Source organism: Jaculus jaculus, chromosome X, assembly GCF_020740685.1.
Source record: "Jaculus jaculus isolate mJacJac1 chromosome X, mJacJac1.mat.Y.cur, whole genome shotgun sequence".
Classification (NCBI taxonomy): Eukaryota; Metazoa; Chordata; class Mammalia; order Rodentia; family Dipodidae; genus Jaculus; species Jaculus jaculus.
In genome coordinates, this window is record NC_059125.1 from 49,332,786 (window position 1) to 49,355,675 (window position 22,890).

A 22,890-nucleotide genomic window follows, 5' to 3' on the forward strand; every position below is an offset into this window, starting at 1 on the left:
CTTTGAAAGCAAGTGCCTTTAATTGCTGAGCCATCTCACAGCCTCATGAAGGGATATTTTTATTGTTGCTATTGTTTATCTTAGATGGCTTTAAGGCCCTTAAGGAAAAAATTTCAAAGCTGTAAAAAACTGCATGAGACCTAGCTAGCGTTCCCTCTCCCATTACTGGGGTTTGAAACCAGGGTCTTGTGCTTGACTCTACTGCTGAGCTACATCTCCAGAACAACAAAGCTTTTAAGAAAGATTTGCAAATATCTCAAATGGACAGGGGACATTTTTACAAGCTTTCGGAAGGAAATGCTTCAAGAAAAAGGAGGGGGTCTTTTAAAATTTTCTTCTGACATCTGGGAGAAATTAACCTAAAAAAAAAAGGCACTTATCCTAAAATATCTTCACATATTGGCTGCTTCTGTGCTCCATTCCAAATCCACTTCCTTCTTCACCTGGCCACGTATGGCCTTTTAAAATCCTCATGAACCCCTTTCCTAAAGGAAAGCTCCCCTCCTAGAGGCAGATCTCTGTCACAGATCTGCTATTATCAAAAGCTATGACTACAGTCTCCTAGAGTTAGTAAATATTGACCACCATTTGGTCTGATTCCAACTCATCTTAAATACAATAAAACTAATACAAAGGGAAACCCTAACAGGGTTTTTAGAGTACTGCTACTTATTCCATATTGCATTTAAGGATGTCTCCCGCCAAGATTCCAAAGACCCAGATAAACTGGAAAAACAAAACTAAAACACAGCGTTCTTTATTCCATAGCCCGTCGGGGTTAAAACACTTGGCACGCAGTTGTCGCCCCGACTGCGCCTGCGCCAGTCAGGACGTACGAATTTGCCCCAGACCCTGGCGTTTTCGGCCGCCCTCAATCCGGAACACGACTCACATTCCGCTGGTCCTGTCTTGACAGGCGCGGCCCTTATCCAATAAGAATGGAGGGCTGAGTTCCACTGAGCCAATAGTGAGAATCCGAGGTGCGGTGGAGGCGGACTGTGTGAGGAAACAAGAAGACTGGCCCAAGATGGAGGCGGTGGTGGCTGTAGCGGCGTGACAGGTGAGGGCGGGCCCGGTGGGGCTTGGATTTTGGAGTGGCCACCAGGCTCGGGCAGGGAGCTCGGACCAAAAACTCAGCTCTAGGATGGTTGCATTTGAATACCGGAGCCCCCCGCCCGGAACCGAAGGAATGGTTTGACCCGGGGCGAGACCATCGACAGCGGGGGGGGGGGGAGACGGCTGCCGTGATGGTTTCACCCACTGTGAGTGGGCACGCGCTTGCGCAGAACCCGAAGACCTTCGGGAGGCAAGACCAGGCCAAATGGGGCTTGGGGTTTGGGGCTTGGGTACACTGTTAAATCCCTCGGAGTGTCACCTTTACCACGTCCAGAGAGTGATTCTATAGGGAAGTGTTTGAGGATTACCCTATTCTCTCCCCTTCACCTCCAACCTCCTTCCTTCATTCTCTAAAGAGTTCGTACCCGTAATCTGTGAACGTCAGTAATTATCAGGGAGAGTTTGGGAGACCTTCTCCTCAACCGTACCTACATTCTCCTCACCTAGATATCATTGTCTTCCTTTTCTTTTCCTTACTAATATGTGTTTTGGTTAGCCACCATTGCCACTTAGGATTGACTCAGTAAGTAATGTGGCACAGTCTTGAGCTACTCCTATTACATTTCCCTTCAGCATACTGTCTGGTGACCCCCTCTGTGAACTCAACTCAGTCTGGTGATTTCCATTAGCCACCTGTCAGTGTCTGTGATCCTACCATCAGCATTACACCCCAGTGTTCAGGGCTGTCCATAGTGCCCGTTAAGAATTAAGCGCCATATCTAACAATCCTCTATTTCTCACCTCCCTGCCTATGCCTCCCTTTTCACTCCATTCTCCATTAAAATCCAGGCCAGCCTGTTCGTGCCCATTATGTATGACGCCTCCAGTCACCAGTATAGTGCATGCTGACTTCTCCATTAGTTTCCAGAAGAGTCTGTGCACTGAACATTCCAGGACAATGTGCTGCTCCACCACTGTGGATGTAAGATCTTACCATCCAATAGTGAGACAAGCAATAGGAGAGTTTGAATAGAGAAGGGAGGGGCTGGAGAGATGGCTTAGCAGTTAAGGTGCTTGCATGTGAAGCCTAAGGAACCAGGTTTGATTCCTCAGTACCCTCATAAGCAAGATGCATAATGTGGCACATGCATCTGGAGTTCATTTGCAGTGGCTGGAGGCCCTGGCGAGCCCATTCTTCTCTGTCTGTCTCTCTGCCTCTTCCTCTCTCTCTCTCCCCCTCCTGTAAAATAAATAAATAATGTTTTTTAAAAATTAAAAAAAAAAAAAGAAGGGACTGGGTAGACGTCAGTTGTTAGCTTCCTTGGGTTGTTTCATGAAAATTGGGCTATAGGGGTCAATGGTAGAGGGAGCCTGGAAATGGAATTTTTTGTGTTGTTTTGTTTTTTTCAAAGTATAGTCTTGCTCTAGCCCAAACTGACCTGGAATTCACTATGTAGTCTCAAGCTTGCCTCAAATTCCAAAGGCATGCACCACCACACCCGGCTAAAAGTGGAATTTTATTTTGTCCTCTGCCACTTTGGTTCCAGGCTATCATTACGAGATCTCTGAATTTCTCCCATGCCTTTCTTCTCCTAGGAGCCCCATGGCACCTGCCCAGCCCCACCTCAGCCCATCTTGACAAAGTCTTAGGCTCCATGGAGCCACCACGAGGCCCCCCTGCCAACGGGGCTGAGCCATCCCGGGCAGTGGGCACTGTCAAAGTGTACCTGCCCAACAAGCAACGTACAGTGGTGAGTCATAGGAGCAAAATTAGCAGGGGGCTGTGGATGGTCATAGTTACATGTCTAGGATTGGAAGGGTGACAAGGGCTGGGGTATTGCTACTCCAGAGGGATGGAAAAATCAGCTTAGATACCTGTTAGGTACTGAGAACCCTAACGCATGTTCACACATGCACAGGTGACTGTCCGGGATGGCATGAGTGTCTACGATTCTTTAGACAAGGCCCTCAAGGTGCGAGGCCTCAATCAGGACTGCTGTGTGGTCTACAGACTCATCAAAGGGTAAGTGTGGTAACCCCATGTCACCTATTCTTCCTAATGTCATCATATTCCTTCTTTTTCTCACTGTCTTAGAGGCTTCCATTAGTTCAGGTTACCCAGGAGCTTTATCTTTTGCTTCATTTCTTTTTTTTTAATTTTTTATTAGCATTTTCCATGATTAGAAAAAAAATCCCATGGTAATTCCCTCCCTCCCCCCCCACTTTCCCCTTTGAAATTCCATTCTACATCATATTACCTCCCCATCTCAATCATTGTACTTACATATATACAATATCAACCTATTCAGTACCCTTCTCCCTTCCTTTCTCTTCCCTTTATATCTCCTTTTTAACTTACTGGCCTCTGCTACTAAGTATTTTCCTTCTCACGCAGAAGCCCAGTCATCTGTAGCTAGGATCCACATATGAGAGAGAACATGCGGCGCTTGGCTTTCTGGTTCTGGGTTACCTCACTTAGTATAATCCTTTCCAGGTCCATCCATTTTTCTGCAAATTTCATAACTTCATTTTTCTTTACCGCTGAGTAGAACTCCATTGTATAAATGTACCACATCTTCATTTTCCACTCATCTGTTGAGGGACATCTAGGCTGGTTGCATTTCCCAGCTATTATAAATTGAGCAGCAATAAACATGGTTGAGCATGTACTTCTAAGGAAAATGAGATGATTCCTTCGGATATATGCCTAGGAGTGCTATATTTTGCTTCATTTCTTCATTGATGCATTGACCTGGAAGGCTTGTAACTTATTTTCCATTTGGCCCCCATGTCCTCACTCTGCTCTGTCACCCTAGAGTTTATCTATTTTGCTCTTTCATGATTTCAGGAACTTATCATTTATCTCTCTTTCCTCACTTTTCCTACTTGCTGAGGAGTTGGGCCTCACTGACTTTCCTTTTTTTTTTATTCCTATGTTCTGTGGTTCCTTAATTTTTTATCCAGTTCATGTTTTGCATTTTATCTATTATCCCACTGCCTTATCAGCCCCTTTCTCAGAGGCTGGCTTAGTACTTCTGACATTTAGTTTCCTTTGCCTCTCATCTCATGGTTAAGAGCATGGACTGAGATTAGGCATGGTGGTATGCACTTTTGATCTCAGCACTTGGATAAGTACTCTCTCTCTAAGCCTGTTTCCCCATCTATAAAGTGAGGTCAAGAATAGTGATGGTTAGCTGGGCCTGGTGGTGCATGCCTTTAATCCCAGCACTCAGGAGGCATAGGTAGGTGGATCTCCATGAGTTTGAGGCTGCCCTGAGACTACATAGTTAATTCCAGATCAGCCTGGACCAGAGAGACCCTACCTCAAAAAAAAAATTATGATAGCTTCATGTGAAATAAACATGCCAGAGATTAGTCCACTGATGGAGGCTGAAAGGGACTTTGGGTTTTTACTGCCTATTCTGACCCCTGTCCATCATCTCACTCATTCCCTCCTATGCTCCCTGAAGGCGAAAGACAGTCACTTCCTGGGACACAGCTATTGCACCCCTGGATGGTGAGGAACTCATTGTGGAGGTCCTGGAAGATGTACCGCTGACCATGCACAACTTTGTGAGTACGGTGGGGTGTGGGGCAGGCCCTGGTGGTGGCTGGGAGGACCCTTGGTCATGCTGGACCTTTCCCGCTCTGTGGCAGCAGGTACGGAAGACATTCTTCAGCTTGGCCTTCTGTGACTTCTGCCTTAAGTTTCTGTTCCACGGCTTCCGCTGCCAAACCTGTGGCTACAAGTTCCACCAGCATTGTTCCTCCAAAGTCCCCACAGTCTGCGTTGACATGAGTACCAACCGACGACAGTGAGCCTAGCCTGGGATGGCTGAGGGGGATGGAGAAGACAGAGGCCCAACTACCAGGCCTTTATAGACAGCTGGCTCAGACTCATGTTCTCTTGTTTCATGTTCTTATGCCCTCAAGGTACTATCACAGCATCCAGGATTTGTCTGGCGGCTCCAGACAGCAGGAGGCTCCCTCAAACCGCTCCCTGAATGAACTGCTTACCCCCCAGGAACCCAGGTAGGGATGCCTTAGGCTATAGACAGGAGGTTAAGGAAAAGATCTGAGACCCCTGTAGACCACAGGCAGACTTTTATTCATTTGTTTACTTGATATATATTCAGTGAGCACCTCCAAGTGTGAGTAAGGCCATGGAGGTGTGGAACTTTGGGTGACTTAAATCCTCTGAGCTTCATTTTATTTTTCTCTTTAAAGAGGGAGTGCTAATTTATAGTGCACAGGGTTCTGATGAGGATTAAAAGAGTTGCGCCATGTCCATTACATAGAGTAGGATCAGGTACAGGGTAAATATAAGCATGTAAGTACTTTGTTCATTCTTCTAGTATAACCATGCCCCAAATCTTTCTACCTTGAAATAATATTATTGTATCATAAAGTACTTCACTTTTATTTCTTTTATGTTGCATATGATGCAATGACATTTATGTATGAGTAATATAAATACTATGTTGTACTACATACTATTTTTGTAAAACGTACAGCACCATATAGTTTTATGTAGTATTTGAAAAAGGGTATTATTGTTTTTAATTATGAATTTTTAAAAATTTTATTGACAACTTCCATAATTATAGACAATAAACAATGATAATTCCCTTCCCTCCCCCACTTTTCCCTTCACAAATCTACTCTCCATCATATTCCCTCCCCCTCTCAATTAGTCTCATTTATTTTGATGTCATCATTTTTTCCTTCTATTATGATGGTCTTGTGGAGGTAGTGCCGGTCTCTATGAGGTCATGGATATTCAGGCCATTTTGTGTCTGGAGGAGCACATTGTAAGGAGTCCTACCCTTCTTTTGGCTCTTGCATTCTTTCCGCCACCTCTTTCACAATGGATTGTGAGCCTTGGAAGGTGTGATAGAGATATGAGTGTTTTTAATTATGTTGATAAATTACTTGTGAGTTTCATCTCAGGATAGTAGAGGGACATAAAACATATTTTTGTGTGAGGCATGGTGATGCAGGGAGGTGGAAGCCAGAGGATCTAGAGTTCAGGATCATCTTCTAGTAAATAGCAAGTTTAAGACCAATCTGGGCTACATGAGACCTTGTTTCAACCAAAACAAAGCATTTGTATAGGTTGGATAGATGACTTAACAGCTAAGGTATTTGCTGGCAAAGCCAAAGGACCCAGGTTCAATTCCCCAGGACCCATATAAGCCAGATGCACAAGGTGGCACATGCATCTGGAGTTCATTTGCAGTGTCTGGATGCCCTGGTGTGCCCATCCTCTCTCTCCCTCTCTCAAATAAATAAATAAAAATAAAATATTTTTTAAAAGACCATAAGAAAAAGATCTAAAGCCACCTTTAACATGAGAAAAAGAAGTCATGTAAGAATTTAGAAAAATGTAATAGTATGTTGTCTACATATAACATGTATAACATATATGAGGGACTCAGTAATTTTTTATTTTTGTGTGTGTATATGTGTGTGCACATGTGTGTGGTGGACAGAGGACAACTTAAGGTGTTGTTCATCAGGAATGTTGTCCATACCTGTTTTTGTGACAGGGTCTCTCATTGACCTGGAACTCACCCACTAGGATAGACTGGCTGACCAGCAAGCCCTAGGGATCCTTCTGTTCCCTGCCTCCCTGGCACTGGAATCACAAGCATGCACCACTATCCAGCATTTTTATGTGGGTACTGGGAATCAAACTCAGGCCCTCACTGCAGCAGCTGAACTATCTCCCCAGCCCTCAATAGATATTTCTTTGTTTTTCTTTCCTTTTTTGGTCCTGGGATTCACTCTGTAGATTCAGGGTGGCCTTGAATTCACGTGATCCTCCTACCTCTGACTCCTGAGTGCTGGGATTGAAGGCGTGCACCACCATGCCTGGCTAATAAATGTTTCTTGAATACACAGACATTGGTAGGATCAGTAGACATCTGCTGTAACTGCTGTAAACACACATTCAGGGTGGTAGGGGTGGATTATTTTGGCTTTCTGATTCATTTCATAGTGATTTCACCATTTTTCCTCCATCAGCCCTTGCACCCAGCACTGCAGCCGTGACCCAGAGCACTTCCCCTTCCCTGTCCCAGCCAATGCCCCCCTGCAGCGCATCCGATCCACATCTACTCCCAATGTCCACATGGTCAGCACCACAGCCCCCATGGACTCCAGCCTCTTTCAGGTGGGTGCCAAGAGGGCAGTGGTAGGAACACGGGACGGTGGTGAGAGCTATTCCAGTTGGTCTCAGCAACTTCACTTTGACTCCTGTCTCCCTTCCTTCTAGCTCACGGCCCAGAGCTTCGGCACTGATGGTGAGAGAGCCCACCCCCATCCCGCCCCCTGCCTGTACACTGTGTCTTCTGTGTCTTACCACCCCATTTGCTTCCACTCCCTGTCTTCTGCACTACTGCAGTTGTTAGTAGAAGTGGTGGTGATGGAGCCCTCCGGGGGAGCCCCAGCCCAGCCAGTGTGTCCTCGGGGAGAAAGTCCCCACATTCCAAGTCACCTTCAGAGCAGAGGGAACGAAAGTCTTTGGTGGATGAAAAGAAGAAAGTGGTATGCAACAGGGGATCCTTGGGTGGGGGGGTACAGGCTAAGTGACCCTCTGATGCCTTTCCTCTGGCCCACAGAAGAACCTGGGATATCGAGACTCAGGCTATTACTGGGAGGTGCCACCCAGTGAGGTACAGCTGCTGAAGAGGATTGGGACAGGCTCATTTGGCACTGTGTTTCGGGGGCGGTGGCATGGCGATGTGGCTGTGAAGGTGCTCAAGGTGGCCCAACCCACTGCCGAGCAGGCCCAGGCCTTCAAAAACGAGATGCAGGTGCTCAGGTGAGGTTGCCGTTGTGGGGATGGGGTGGGGGTGGTGGCTGGCAGGGTTTGGCACCTCTGGGGGAAAACCATGCTGGGGCACTTCTTGGCTATCTGCTGCTTTTTGTCATATTGGAAATGTAACCAAACTTCTTTTCCCTGTCATGGATGCCCCCTTTTCCCCTAAGCAGTGTTTAGAGAACCTCCGATGACGATGCTTATGTTTAGATTAATATGGTTACTAGTGGCTCTGCTGCCAAAATGTGGGTCTTTTCATTTGCCCACTGTGAACTAAATCTAGCCTTAGGCTTATTTCTGTGATTAGGAGTACTTACATAAAGACCATGCTAGGAAAACGTGGGGCCAGGCAGGCTCCCATTCTTCCTTTCCTTCTACTGCATCATTCATGTTTATAATGCTTTAATGCAAAGAACACTATTGTTAATCACAACCAGAATCTAATTAGTATAATTGCTATAATTAATGTGTAATTAACACTATATTAATTAATTTACACAGAAACCCAGGGGCAGTACCCTTTTAGTCACTGTAGCTATTGTTTAGCATAGTACTATATATCTCTATTACATATAGGCAAGACGTTATAGTTGTTGTTTTTTTTATAGAATCCAGGGTCCTGTTCATGGTAAGCAGCTGTGCTGCCTCTGAGCTGTGCCCAGCCACCGGGATGGTATAGATTCTGCCAATCCTGGAGATGCCAGCATAGGCTTTTCCCCATTTTCAAATGGATATAATAATGTTACAGAGTTGATGTCATCATAATTGCTTTGCTATACCATGTACTATTACTCATTCTCACAATGGATGCTACAGTAAGAACGCTCATCTCTGAAATGGTGATGATTTGAGCACACAGTATTTTGTACTGTAGTCATATTTTAGCTGCAGGCTTGCCAATATTAAGAATCTTCAGCACTGGGGAGATGGCTTAGTGGTTAAGGCGCCTGCCTGCGAAGCCTAAGGACCCATGTTTGACTCTCCAGATCCCACATAAGCCAGATGCACAAAAGTGAGGCAAGCACAAGGTTGCACATGCCCACTAGGTGGCGCAACCATCTGGAATTCAGTTGCAGTGGCTGATGCCCTGGCATGCCTATTCTCTCCCTCTCTCTGTCTCTCACTCAATCTGTAAAAATAAAAGAATCCACATTGAGCTGGCTATGGTGGCATATGCCTGTAATCCCAGTGCTTGGGAGGCTGAAGCAGGGCTAACCTGGGCTACCTGAGACCATGTTTCAATAAAAATAGTCAAGAACATAGTTCAGTGGTAAAGCAAATGCTTACATGTGAGGGCCCTGGGTTCCAGCTCAAGCACCAAAACAAAAACAGGATGCTCATGTGCTCTGCTATACAGCATCGTCAATGTTATTTGAATTTCTAACTGTAGTTAATACCTATAAAGGAGGTTGGAGTGATGGCTCCGTGGTTAAAGGCACTTCCTTACAAAGGCTGCTGGCCTAGGTTCAATTCTCTGGTACCCACATAAAACCAGATGCACAAAGTGGTGCTTGTATCTGGAATTTATATGCAGTTGCAAGAAGCCCTGGTGTGCCCATTCTGTCTCTCTCTCTAAAATAAATAAATAAATAGGTTTTTAAAAAGAAATACTTAGAAAGGAATGAGGTTCTTTCATAATGTAGAGTAAGAGGATTATTAGTATATGAGAGTTTCTGTGAGATAGACCCAGGTACCCAGACGCAATGATAGCAAAAATTGAAATTTTGATAGGTGTGGTGGTGCACACCTTTAATGTTAGCACTCAGGAGGCAGAGGTAGGAGGATTGCCATTAGTTCAAAGCCACCCTGAGACTACATCGTGAATTCTAGGTCAGCCTGGGCAAGACCCTACCTCAAAAAAAAAAAAAAAAAAGAAATTTTCTGAGTACTGTGTTTGGTTCCAATTTTTATTTATTTACTTATGTGCAAGCAGAGAGAGAGAAAGGTATAAAATAGACAGAGGTGGCTTTACGTGGGTGCTGGGAAATCAAACCTGGGCCATTAGGCTTTGTAGGAAACCACTGAACCATCTCTCTAGCCTGCCTGCTACCCATTCGGCTCCATTTTAAGGGCCTTATATGTTACTTACTTTCTTATCCCTTTTAACATCTCTGTAAAGTAGTTACTATGATAATTAGTTTTAGAGTTTAGGAACACGAGGACTAGGGAATTTAAATGTCTTCCCTAGTGAATAATAAAGCCTGAAATTGAACTCAAGATGTGAGTCCAGACTCCAAACTCTTAACCTCTAAGCCTCTTATAGTGATTAATAAATAAACTATATGCTGGATATGGTGGCACACACCTTTAATCCCAGCACTTGGGAGGCAGAGGTAGAAGGATCACTGTGAGTTCAAGCCCACCCTGAATCTATATAGCGAATTCCAGGTCAGCCTGGGCTAGAGTGAGACCCTACCTCAAATAAATAAATAAATAAATAAATAAATAAATAAATAAATAAATAAATAGGGGCTGGAGAGATGATCCAGTGGTTAAGGTGCTTGCCTACAAAGCCTAATGACCAAAGTTTGATTCCCTAGTACCCATGTGAAACCAGATGTGCAAAGTGACACATGTGTCTGGAGGCTTTGGTACCTACATTCATTCATTTATTTTCTTTCTCTGCTTACAAATAAGTAAAATAAAAATATTTAAGCTGGGCATGGTGGTACACACCTTTAATCCCAGCACTCAGGAGGCAGAGGTAGGCCAAGAGTTCAAGGTCACCCTGAGACTTCATAGCAAATTCCAGGTCAGCCTGGGCTAGAGTGAGACCCTATCTCGAAAATAAAAATAAAAAAATATAAATAGGGCTGGAGTGATGGCTTAGCGGTTGGGATGCTTGCCTGCAAAGCTTGATTACCCAGGTTCAATTCCCCAGGGCCCATGTAAGCCAGATGCACAAGGTAGCTCATGTATCTAGAGTTTGGTTGCAGTGATGGGAGGCCCTGGTATATCTATTCTTTCTCTCTCTTAATAAATGAATATATATATATATATATATATATATATATATATATATATATATATATAATATCCTCCATCTCACCCATGTTCCAGTTTATGTTTATCAATACTAGTGAGGTAGGCTGTCATTCTACTTTCTGGTCTAAAATAGCCAGTGCTGGGTGTCATGGCTTATGCCTGTAATCCCAATACTTGGGAACTTGAAGCAGGAGGCCCACTATGAATTTGAGGCCATTCTGGTCTACATAATGAGTTTCAGGCCTGCTTGGAATGCAATGTGAAACCCTGTTTCCAAAAAAAAAAAAAAAGAAAGAAAAAGAAAAGAAAGAAAGAAAGAAAGGAGCCTGGCGTGGTGGTGCACACCTTTAATCCCAGCCCTTGGGAGGTAGAGGTAAGAGGATCGCTGTGAGTTGGAGGCCACCCTAGACTACATAGTGAATTCCAGGTCAGCCTTGGTTAAAGCTAGACCATACCTTCAAAAAAACCAAAGGGACGCCGGGCGTGGTGGCGCACGCCTTTAATCCCAGCACTCGGGAGGCAGAGGTAGGAGGATCGCCGTGAGTTCGAGGCCACCCTGAGACTACAGAGTTAATTCCAGGTCAGCCTGGACCAGAGTGAGACCCTACCTCAAAAAACCAAAAAAAAAAAAAAAAAAAAAAACAAAGGGAAAAAAAGGAAAGGAAAGGAAAGGAAAGGAAAGAAAAATAATCAAATAGAATTGTCACAGGCATAGGCAGCAGTGAGTGTCCAAGGTGTGGAGGGTGAGGGTTAGAGATGCTGCTGGTGAGTAGAAGGACCGGGCAGTGATCTTTTTCACCTGCTTTAAAAAAAAAAAAAATGTGTGTGCATGCATGCTTGCGAGGGTCTCTTGCTGCTGCAAACAAATGCCAATCCAGCTTTGTGTAGATACCTGGGAATTGAACTCGGCTGAGCAGGCTTTGCAAGCAAGTTTCTTTTAACTGCTGAGCCATTTCCCCAGCCCCTATCCCCTGTTTTTTGTTGTCCAATGTGGAAGGTCAGAGCATTATACACCAGGAGATAATCAGCCCAGCAAACATCTCACAGATTAGTACCTGATAATGGTCTGGCCCTGAGCACCCTAAAAGACAGGGTGAAATAAGTGACAGAGAAGGGAACAGACAGTGCTTTTCCTGATGCTCAGTGAATGCATGATACTTGTTCTAACCCCTCCCCTCCCCACTGCCTGCAGGAAGACACGACATGTCAACATCTTGCTGTTCATGGGTTTCATGACGCGGCCAGGGTTTGCCATCATCACCCAGTGGTGTGAGGGCTCCAGCCTCTACCACCACTTGCATGTGGCTGACACACGCTTTGATATGGTGCAGCTCATCGACGTGGCCCGCCAGACTGCCCAGGGCATGGAGTGAGCCTCCCATCTTGTGGACTGGGGAGGAGGGTGGGAGAAATGGAGTAGCCTCCAGCCAATTTACCACCTGCTTCCACCTCTACAGCTACCTCCATGCCAAGAATATTATCCACCGAGATCTCAAGTCCAACAGTATCTACATGTCTCTGGCTGGGATTGGGATAGCATGTTAAGCTTACAAAATGTCTCTTATATGGTTTTTCGAGGTAGGGTCTCACTCTAGCTCAAGCTGACCTGGAATTCACTATGTAGTCTCAAGGTAGGCTCAAATTCACAGCGATCCTCCTACCTCTGCCTCCCAAGGGCTGCGATTAAAGGCATGCACCACTGCGCCTGGCTAGTGAGGACCTTTAAAGGAAGATTTTTGTAGCCGGGCGTGGTGGCGCACGCCTTTAATCCCAGCACTCGGGAGGCAGAGGTAGGAGGATCACCGTGAGTTCAAGGCCACCCTGAGATGACAGAGTTAATTCCAGGTCAGCCTGGACCAGAGTGAGACCCTACCTCGAAAAACCAAAAAAAAAAAAAAAAAAAAGGAAGATTTTTGTTTATGATTAGATACAGATGACTTCAGTGCTGCTCTTGGGGACTCTGGTCAGGGTGTGAAACATGGCAGTTGTAAAGGACAGCACAGAAATTCATGATCAGTGTCAGGCATGACAGATTTGGATGCCATTCAAGTTGCTTCCTGGTCAGAAGTTAAAATGACACCAAGTGTGAAGGGCATTAATTATATATGATTTGTGTGAAATTGGCAGGTTTCTGATCAGGCATGACTCACTGGCATGAGGGCTAAGGGGAGCCTCCCAGTCAGGGTGAGAGGCATGGCTATTGGGTGTCTCATTAGTGGTCCTTGACTGTGGTGGACATCTTCCTACATGAGGGACTCACAGTGAAGATTGGTGACTTCGGCCTAGCCACAGTGAAGACACGGTGGAGTGGGGCCCAGCCCTTGGAGCAGCCCTCAGGTTCCGTGCTATGGATGGTGAGTTGGGTCAGGCTGGTTAGGGGGCAGGGGGCAGAGTTGGACATGGGCTCCTCCATTGGGACATGCATGTTTGACCCACAGGGATGGGGATGTGTATGTCAGGTGAGGGTGTCTGGACTGTTCATGTTTCACCTTGTGTGTGTGAGACTCTGAGGTATATCCAGTGTGATTGCTGAGATCTGGGACTGTGGGCTAGCCATTTGCTGATCCCCATGGTTCCTGGTTCCCCTACCCTGTCTTGTCTATGAAAGGCAGCTGAGGTGATCCGTATGCAGGACCCGAACCCTTACAGCTTCCAGTCAGACGTCTATGCCTATGGGGTCGTCCTTTATGAGCTCATGACCGGCTCACTGCCTTATAGCCACATTGGCAGCCGTGACCAGGTGAGCCTCACTTTACCCTCAGTTCTCCTTGGGCCTCCACTCCAGATTCCCCTAACACAGACCAAGAATGCTATGCTTCCCCTTAGCTCTAGAATTTTCTCCATAAGAACTTCAAAAATCGATCTCCTAGGTGTCCCATTGCAACTCCCATCCTTCCCTCACATCCACCCTTGGGAGTCCAGATGCTTTGGTTCCCAATACTCAGAATGCTCCTAAGCCCCCCAGATACCTAGAAGCCCTCCAGATTGCTCAGTACCTACAGTCTTCTGATGTGTATACTCAAAATATCCCAAGTCCCCCAAACTTGGAATTCCATTTCTCCCAGAATCAGAATCCCTCTGTACTTCAAGAATACTCAAAGAGGACTTGGAGAGGTGGCTTAGTGGTTAAAGGTACTTGCTTCAAGCAAAGCCTGATTGCCCATGTACCCACATAAAGCCAGATGTACAAAGTGGCACATGCATCTGAAATTCATTTGTAGTGACAAGGGGACCTAGTGTGCCCATTCCCCCTCTTTCTGCTTGCAAATAAATAAATCAATACATTTAAAACAAGAATACTAAAAGATACCCACAATCACCGAGGCTTTGGCTATTTGGCAGGCTTTGGGGCCTTGACACCTATGATGTTCTAGATTCTAGACCCTCACAATTTTCTAAATTTAAGGCCCAGAATTTCACTGACTCTCAGTGACCTGGATCTTGTAGGTTCCAGATGCCAAGTGTTTGGGCCCTGTGTACTTAGCAATCATACAGACTACATAGACTCATACGTATCTATATGCTAGTAAGTTCCCCAAGCATTCCGTGTTTCCATGGAGTACTTTCAGGTCCCTGAGCTCCTTAGAAAACCAAGGATTCCCAATCGTCTGGGCCCCACATACTTAAAATTCTGATACCCAAACTTAAATCTCTCTGTTGTATAAGCAGAGAATCCTAAAGTCCTCAGAGACTCATATTCTTGTGGCCCTTAATAATAGAACACTGCAGTTCACAAAAATTGAGCCAACTACATCCCTTGAAATCCAGAATTCCCAGGGCCTCCAAGCCTGAACTCAAGATCACCCTATTCCCCCATCACAGATCATCTTTATGGTGGGCCGTGGCTATCTGTCTCCAGACCTCAGCAAAATCTCCAGTAACTGTCCCAAGGCCATGCGGCGCCTGCTATCTGACTGCCTCAAGTTCCAGCGGGAGGAGCGGCCTCTCTTTCCCCAGGTGGGCCTGGTCGGAGGGCTGGATATTTTGGGGAGAAACACTGTGAGATAAAGGGGGAATGAATGTGGTCCATGATGAAGGCTTAGAGGTACACAGTGTATGTGTGTGCTTCCCCCATTAGGCTGGGGGTATTGGAATCTCCACAGGTCTCTGGACACCCTTTCTCATTCTTACCCACCCCCAGATCCTGGCCACAATTGAGCTGCTGCAACGGTCACTCCCCAAGATTGAGCGGAGTGCGTCTGAACCCTCCTTGCACCGCACCCAGGCTGATGAGCTGCCTGCCTGCCTTCTCAGTGCAGCCCGCCTTGTGCCTTAGGCCCGATCCCCAACTACCAGGGAGCCAATCTCAGTTTGCCATGCCAAGGAGCTCTTGCCCACCAGCCAATCAATGTTCCATATCTGCCTTGATACTGCCTCAGGATCCCTCCTCTTCCACTCTGGGAGATGTGTTCTTCCAATTTCCCTGGAATTGGGGGGACCCTCCAAAGACTGAGATTCCCTGATTCCTCCATAACTTTGTTTCCTCTTGGCATTGGGGATACTTCTAATTTGGGAAGCTCTTCCATCTCCAGTGGCTGGGATTTGTGGCAAAAACCTCTCTGGGATTTGTACCTGATGTGCCTTCACTGGATTTTGGGGTCCCCAGCACCCCATATGGATTTGGGGAGTCCCCTATGTCTCCCCCACCATCCATGGACTTTCTTCTTTATCAAGAAGCACAGAATTCTGCTGGGCCTTTGCTTGTTTATTTTGTTTCCCGACTCTTCTCTTGGGGTTCAGAGTCGCTGAGGGGTGGGAAAAAGTCCAGGCAAGGAGTAGAGGTTGGGGGAAGGTGCGGACCACACAAACAGCGCCACTGCACGCATCACCACAGGCGGCACAATGAACGAGGACCACATATGCCAAGCACGGCACAAGAGGAGGCCACATCAGTCACAGACACAGACATCACGGCAAAGGTGGGGAAGTTGGAGACCACTGGCCTTCCATGTGCAAAGGATTCTGGGAGGATGAATGGAGTTTGCATATTTAAAGACAGCTGTCAGAGGCAGGAAACTGGAGAGGAAGTTCCTGGGGGAACTGAGGGGTCCTAGAAGAGGAAGGAAGTTCCAGTGTGTTGAATAAGGTTGAGGGGAACCAGTGAAGGAAAATCCTTGAGGGCCTATGTGGCAGGTGGCATTTGAAGATGGGGAACTCCAGGTAGATAGAAGATCCATGGAAAGGGGCTTAAGGGCAGGGGCTTCTTGAGAAATTGGAAACTTTTGATTAGGAACAAGGAGTACTGGAGAGTTTCAGGACCAGGAGTAGGGTTTTCCAAGGATTTCAGAGCTCCAAGAGGGGGTTCAATGGCAGCAGGGCCAGAAACAGGTTGCCTTGTATTTGGGTGCCTCCAGGAAAGAAATCACCCTTTACAGGTACCAGAAGTGGAGATCTTCAGGAATTTGGATGTTCTAAAACTGATCTTGAGGTGACCAGGACCAGGGCTCTAAAAGGACTCAGGGATCCCGGATGTAAGAACTGGATTTAGGATCTGGTTTCTTAAGGGACTTGGGTGTCTTCAGGAATGAGAAGTGGGATGTTGGAGAACCAGGAGAGGGTTCTCAAGGGATTTGGAGATTCCAAAAGTGAGAAATGGACTCAAGACCCAGAGAGGGTTGCCCAACGATTTAGGGATTCTCAGGGTGGGGTGTCAGTCGGAGAAGAGGCTGGCGAAAGACTTCCTCAGGCTGCGGATGGTCTCAGCTTTCACCTCGTCCTGGCTAAGGCTGGGCCTGGGCGGGGCTGGCTCTGGAAGGTTGAAGGCATTGGTCAGAGACTGGGATTTGCTAGAGAGAGACAAGGTGGAGGCATGGGAGGAAGGGGGGAAGAGGAAGGGGAGGAAGGGAGAGAAACATAATGTTACCCTAGGCCCAGCCCCAGCCCTGCCCCTCTGATCCTGGGGCTGTGCCTGTGACCTTCCCACCCCCAAGCATGGGCCTTGACTCTGATGGATTGTCCAGGCTGGGAAGACTTGCAGCAGGTAGAGCAGGGGCCAGGGAGCTGGGATATAGAGTTGCCTGGGCAGTACTTAGGTGCAAAGTAAGAAACGGTGTGGGATTAATAGGAAGAACCCTGGGCCCAGTTATAGGCTAGTTGATATGAAGGGGGAAGTGACAGGAAGGTTGCTAGTCAAAGGGTGAGGATTCTGTGAGAGTCAAGGTAGGGACCTGGGCCAATGACAGGCTGATAGGGATAACTCACTCTCTGAGGGAGCGAGTGGGTGAGCAGTGAGGGATTTCGAGACAAGGTGGGATGATGCAGACCGAAAGAAGCAGAGAGGATGGTGTAATGATCTGGCAGGGGACCGAGAGATTTCAAGAGAATTTGAGGATGGACCAGAAAGGATCCTAGTCTGGGAAAGTCTGAGGGGATACTTAAAGTGCAATGGTGACTATGAATTGGCCCGAGGCAGGCAGGGATGGCTGGGAAGAGGCTGGTCCCGGTAACTAGGGCTGGGAAGCTGGTTGTGCAGGGAAGTGCTAGAGGTGGGCAGGCGGCTGGGATGTGTAATGGGGACTTTCCCAGGGCCTGGAGGGAGGAACCCGATCTAGAAGTGGATATTCGGGGATTCTGACACAAAACCCTGGGCTGGAGACAAAAGGAGCTGGAGGGAGGGAAGAAGCAAAAGCCCAGAGGAGGGGTTCGGCTCAGGCTGGAGGGCGTTCTGGGGCAGATAGGCCCTGGGGTCGTACAGCCTGGTGGTTAGGGCCGCCCAATTGGGACTAGTGCCATCTTTATGTGAGCAGCAGGACCAAGGCTGCTGTGGAGGTCCCCTTACTTGAGCTGGGGATGTGGAGGTCCCCCTGCAGCAGCGGTGGCAGGTGGTGGCACATCCTGGCTGGATTTCTGGGCCAGCTGTGGCTTGGCAGGACGCCCTGCCGGGCTGGGGCCACTGGGCCGGGGCTGCTGCGTGGTGGGCGGCCCACTACGGGGTCCAGGACCCGCCTGGCTGGCCTGGCGTGTGGGGCCAGCAGGGCCTGGGGGTTTCTGGGGAGGGCCCTGGCGCTGCTGCCCACCCGGTGGGGCCCCTGAGGCCTTAGGCGGAGCTGGACCAGAGACAGATGCCTGACGGGGGGCCTGCGGGGGTCCCGCCTGGCGCTGAGGAGACGGGGAGGCAGGCGGGCGGGCTGTAGGAGGTGCCCCTGGGCCTCCCGCCACTGGCCGGGACTGGCGGCCTTGACCCTGGGTCATCGGTGTGGCCTGGGACACGGGCTGCTGGGGGGTTGATGTGGGACTTGGTAGGCGCTGGGGCAGAGGGCTGCCAGCGGGGGGTCCAAGGCCGGAAAGGTGCTGCTGGCCCTGTGGGGGTGGGCGCTGCTGCAGTGGGGGTCCCTGGCGCTGAGGGCCTGGGCCAGGCTGCGGAGGGCCACCTGGGAGGACACAGAAAGAGAATGTGCAAGTGAGCGAGGTGAGGCTGATTGGGATGGTAAGGGACCCTGAGAAGGCCTTTAGAAACTTACCCTGGGGTGGGGGTCGTTGCTGAGCCGGAGGTCCCACAGGCTGCTGGGAGGTCTGGCGGCCCAAGGGCAGGGCCCCTGGGGATGGAGTCTGCGGCAGAGGAATGGAGCAGGAGAGGTTAAAAATAGTTACCAGCCAGTGGAGCACCAGCCAATCAAAATTCCATGAGTTGCCTGTGTGTGTGCTGGGTGTTGCCGGGTTTGTGGCCAGCTGAGGGGATATGCGGTTGGGAGGTCCCGTATCCAAGAGACACTCTAGGATGTCAGGATAGCAACTATTTATCACTATTTCAAACAAATGTCAGTTGAGGCCACATGTGCATAAAGGTGATGCTGGTAGCCTACTGATTATCTGTTCAGTGGCGCCAACCTGATCAAGGACTGACCTCTTTCCCACTAGCTCAATGCTAAAGGCCTGACCTGGCTGTGGGAACCCCTGCCAGGGGAGGCATCCCGCGGTCGCTGCCGGGGCAAGGCCTGAGCCATCTTGTTGACCACCAGCTCCACGATGAGCTGCTTGTCTTCATCCTGGTGGTCACCAATGAGAGGCATGGAGGAGCCCACCACCTGTGGGAAGAAAAGGGATTCAGTGAGGGGAGAGGTAGGAAGTGCATATGAGTCCGCAATGACAGGCTTTGGTTTAGCAAAAAAAAAGCATCGTTTCTTTTTTTTTTTTTTTTTAATTTTTTCTTTAAATTTTGTTTTCTGAGGTAGGGTCTCACTGTAGCCCAGGCTGACCTGGAATTCACTATGTCGTCTCAGGGTGGCCTCGAACTCATAGTGATCCTCCTACCTCTGTCTCCCGAGTGCTGGGATTAAAGGCGTGCGCTACCACGCCCAGCTCATCGTTTTTTTAATATACATATTTATTTATTTGAGAGAGAGAGAGAATGGGTGTACCAGGGCCCCTTGCCTCTGCAAACAAACCTCAGGGAATCAAACCCAGGCCCGCAGGTTTTGGAGGCAAATGTCTTCTCTCCATGGCAAGAGCCATCTCTCCAGCTCAAAAACACGCATGATTTCTAAGAGACACTGATTATGTACTATAAGGAAGGCTTACATAAACAGATAAGGCCCTGGACAGCATTGGGAGGACATTGGAAATGGGTTTGCAAATCGGAATTCACAAACCAAATCTGTCCTACCACCTGCTTTTGTATGGCCCACAAGCTAAGGGTGTATACCACTGATAATATCTTTTTATTTTGTTTTGTTTTTCTGGGTAAGGTCTTGCTCTAGCCCAGGCTGACCTGGAATTCACTCTGTAGTCTCAGGCTGGCCTCCAACTCACAGTGATCCTCCTACCTTTGCTTCCTGAGTACTGGGATTAAAGGTGTGTGCCACCATGCCTAGCTGATAATATCTTTTAAAAATTATTTTTATTTGTGTGTTTATTTAAGAGAAAGAAAGAGGCAGATAGAGAGAGAATGGATGCACCAGGACCTCTAGCCACTGCAAACGAACTCCAGACACATGTGCCTCCCTGTGCATCTGGTTTACGTGGGTTCTTGGGAATCAAACTGGGGTCCTTTGGCTTTGCAGGCAAATGCCTTAACTGCTAAGCGATCTCTCCAGCCCTGATAATATCTTTTAATGGTTGAAAAAAAAATCAAAAGATTTCACATGTGCCAAGGATATGAAATTTAAGTTCAATGTCCATAAACATAGTTTTAAACCCAAGTTGCGACCATAAGCAGAGCCATCCATGGATGTTTTTCCATCTTGTGTATGCTGTGCAGAAGTCAGTTAATGCAACACAGGTTGCCTAGCACACAGAGCGTACAATATGTGCCAACCCATCCTTCACAGAAAATGTTTGCCAGTGCTTTGGGGAGATGGTTTAGTGGGTAAAGTGCTTGCATTTAAGCATGAGGACCCGAGTTTGCTGTCCAAGTAGCCATGTAAGATGCTGGGTGTGGTGGTGCCTGCCTGTAATCCTAATGCTAGGGAGGCAGAGAGAGGGAATCCCTGGACATACTGGCTAGCTTGTCTATCAGAATCAGTGAGTTCCAGGTTCAGTGAGAGACCCTTGTCTCAAAGACTAAGGTAGAGAATGATGGAGGAAAACACACTATGTTGACCTCTAGCCTCCATATGCACACACACACACACACACACGTAAAAAGAGAAAATATTTTCCAGTCCAGCCAGCTTTATAGTTTACTAGGTACTTTGTCTTTTTGTTGTTGTTCTTGGGTGTGTGTGTGTGTGTGTGTGTGTGTGTGTGTGTGTACATATGCCCACACACATGTGTGCATGCATGTGCAAATGTGCATATGTGGGCATTTGCTTGCCATGGCATGTGTGTGGAAGCCAGAGGACAACTCTTGGGTGTTGGTCTTTGCCTTCTACCTTGTTTGAGGTAGGTTCTCTCTCGTTCACTGCTGTACTCACCAGGCTAACTGGCATACAAGCTTCTAGCAGATTCTCCTGTGGAGACTGAGCTCCCTTCACGACACAGGTGTGCTGAAATATAGATGCTTGAGCTAAAGCACCCAGGTTTATGTGAGTACTGGGGATCCGAACTCAGGCACATTTGTGCAGCCAGCAGTTTATCTACTGAGTCATTTCCCCAGCCCCATGCCTTGTCTTTTACAAAGTGCTTCATTGTGGCTCCCAGGACACATTAAAGGTGCTTTGTCATCTACTCAAATGTCTCCACTCACAGAGCACTTTATAACTTACTAAGTTTTACCATTCACCAAGGATGTCCAAATTCACAGCACACATTCAAATTTACTGTGTGGTTTGCCATTTGTCAGGGTCATTCCATTCACAGGGAACTTTACAGTTTAAATTGCTATTAATCTGAGGACTTTGTGAGCCATGGGTGCTCTACAGTTTGGGTGGTTGCTCCATGGCCCATCATGACCCACGGACCCCTGGGGGTTCCCACCTCAATGATGTGATCTCTGCCGTCCTTGCCGTGCAGTGCTTCCACTGCGCAGATGTCGAGTCCCCCAAAAATCTCTGAGCATGTGTCCACCCACAGCTTGTATCTGCCAAGACAAGAAGCAAGGCAGCCTGTCAGTACCTTGCCCAGGTGGCATGCTTATACTCTTCCTCTCCACCCTCTTCTTTTAGGCCATCTCACCTGTCAGACATGGCAATCTGTTCAAGCATTGCAGACCCTGTGTTGGTCTTCCAGTTCCCTGACACTGACGTCCTCCTGGATGGGGGGGGGGAAGAGGCTTAGGAAGGCCTGAGATGCATGGGGAAGGGGACCCCTCTGCAGGCCCTTTCGCTCCACTCACATGTAGGCCTTGTAGTTTTGCCCAATCTTCTGGACACGCACATCATATTTGGCATCAATGAAGGGCTCGGCAGTGGCATATGTTTTGGTCAGCGCCACAACACTTGCAATATCCTGGAAGTCATGTTGGTTGTCCACCTTGACCTGCGGGCATAGAGTTGGGAGTCAGGACAGCAGCAGGGAGGGAGTGGAAGTGCCTAGGGGTGTGTGTACACTTGATACACAGGTGAAGTGAGCACACAAAAACTAAGGGAAACCCACCAAGACACTCAACCATGCATATTTGCGGATCTCCTGTTACAAACATTGCACGCAAAGTTGATTGCATACAACTCCACGAGATACTCAAAACCACTGAAGTTGTCTATTTCTTTTTCTTTCTGGACTGAACACAGGGCCTTGCACATGCTAAGCAAGCTTTCTTACCACTGTGCTATACCCTCAGCCCAAATTATCCACTTTCAATGGAGAAGTTATATGAAGTATGAATTATATCTCAAGAAAACTATGGGGAAAAAAAACTACATGGGGCATTCACATGGGGAACCCAGGCAAAAACTCAGTTGTACCCATAACATGTAAACACAAAGAAGCTGGGACACACTCAAACTTACAAATAATAAGTCTGCTTGCTACATAAACACAGACAAAATCAGCTGGATGGAAAGCATACTGGACCTCAAGCGCCTGGAACATAAAAGGTGACATGATGTGTGTTCTGCTCAGAGGCATGCATATACACACACAGCCACAACGCTGCATGCACTAGCGTAATAATGCGACACCCAACTTGTGGGAACACATGAAAGGAAGATGGGCTGACAAGATCAGCTGAATATGAGGAAACCGTCCACATATACGGGGATAGCCCAGGATCCATCATTAAGCAGGCATACTGGTGTGTACTGAATGCACAGACACACATCTGCCTGTCTATGCACCGTGCCAAGAACACACATGGAACAAACATGCATGAGTGCAGCCCCCCCTCCAAATCTGGAGACTCACCTTGCCCATCCCAGAGTGTGCATGCCCCATCTTCACGACCACGGGGTATGTTGTGCTACTGAGCTGGTAGAGATGAAGGCAGAAGAGGCATGGTCAGGACAGAAGTGCTGACCTCCAAGGGTTGGAGGTGCTCAACAACTCCATACAGTGTGAGTCATATTGGGTACCACTTTGGCAGTAAAAAGGGTCAAGGAAGCAGGCATGGTGGCACACGCCTTTAATCCCAGCACTTGGGAGGCAGAGGTAGGAGGATCTCTGTGAGTTCAAGGCCACCCTGAGACTACAGACTGAATTGCAGGTCATTCTGG

At 47.7% G+C, this 22,890-nt stretch overlaps 2 protein-coding genes across 5 annotated transcripts in view; one reads left to right on the top strand and one right to left on the bottom strand.

Moving 5' to 3' along the window:
* Positions 1–950: 950 nt before the first annotated feature.
* On the top strand, positions 951–15,570 carry Araf (A-Raf proto-oncogene, serine/threonine kinase). Of its 3 annotated transcripts, none has more exons than XM_045140003.1 (16): positions 951–1,060; positions 2,653–2,807; positions 2,976–3,079; positions 4,527–4,629; positions 4,714–4,871; positions 4,990–5,088; positions 7,084–7,231; positions 7,334–7,361; positions 7,463–7,605; positions 7,680–7,882; positions 12,057–12,233; positions 12,322–12,368; positions 13,100–13,218; positions 13,473–13,604; positions 14,687–14,821; positions 15,006–15,570. In XM_045140003.1, exons 2-16 carry the CDS (start codon positions 2,712–2,714, stop codon positions 15,138–15,140), a joined length of 1,827 nt encoding a protein of 608 aa, XP_044995938.1. In that variant the 5' UTR covers positions 951–1,060; positions 2,653–2,711; the 3' UTR covers positions 15,141–15,570. The 3 variants fall into 3 exon arrangements, with proteins under 3 accessions (XP_044995938.1, XP_044995940.1, XP_044995939.1); XM_045140005.1 differs by having other exon boundaries at positions 4,717–4,871; XM_045140004.1 differs by lacking the exon at positions 951–1,060 and adding an exon at positions 1,926–2,038.
* Positions 15,549–22,890, bottom strand: part of Syn1 (synapsin I) — a 74,854-nt gene continuing 67,512 nt past the window's right edge. The window contains exons 6-13 of one of the 2 annotated variants that reach the window (XM_004668815.2): positions 22,583–22,645; positions 21,576–21,718; positions 21,416–21,490; positions 21,218–21,320; positions 18,742–18,888; positions 18,325–18,412; positions 17,643–18,234; positions 15,549–16,612 (exon numbers count right to left, since the gene is read on the bottom strand). In XM_004668815.2, coding sequence (XP_004668872.1) covers positions 16,585–16,612; positions 17,643–18,234; positions 18,325–18,412; positions 18,742–18,888; positions 21,218–21,320; positions 21,416–21,490; positions 21,576–21,718; positions 22,583–22,645 — 1,239 coding nt within the window. In that variant the 3' untranslated portion in view covers positions 15,549–16,584. Of the gene's footprint in view, positions 16,651–17,642; positions 18,235–18,324; positions 18,413–18,741; positions 18,889–21,217; positions 21,321–21,415; positions 21,491–21,575; positions 21,719–22,582; positions 22,646–22,890 lie in introns of both variants that reach the window. The other variant, XM_004668814.2, reaches the window with a different exon arrangement.

Excerpts from the sequence above, each read along its gene's own strand:
- Araf (XM_045140003.1), top strand. The coding sequence starts at position 2,712 with ATGGAGCCACCACGAGGCCCCCCTGCCAACGGGGCTGAGCCATCCCGG. Across the intron at positions 12,234-12,321 it reads CAGACTGCCCAGGGCATGGA|CTACCTCCATGCCAAGAATA; the intron begins GTGAGCCTCCCA and ends CCACCTCTACAG. Across the intron at positions 13,605-14,686 it reads ACATTGGCAGCCGTGACCAG|ATCATCTTTATGGTGGGCCG; the intron begins GTGAGCCTCACT and ends CCCCCATCACAG.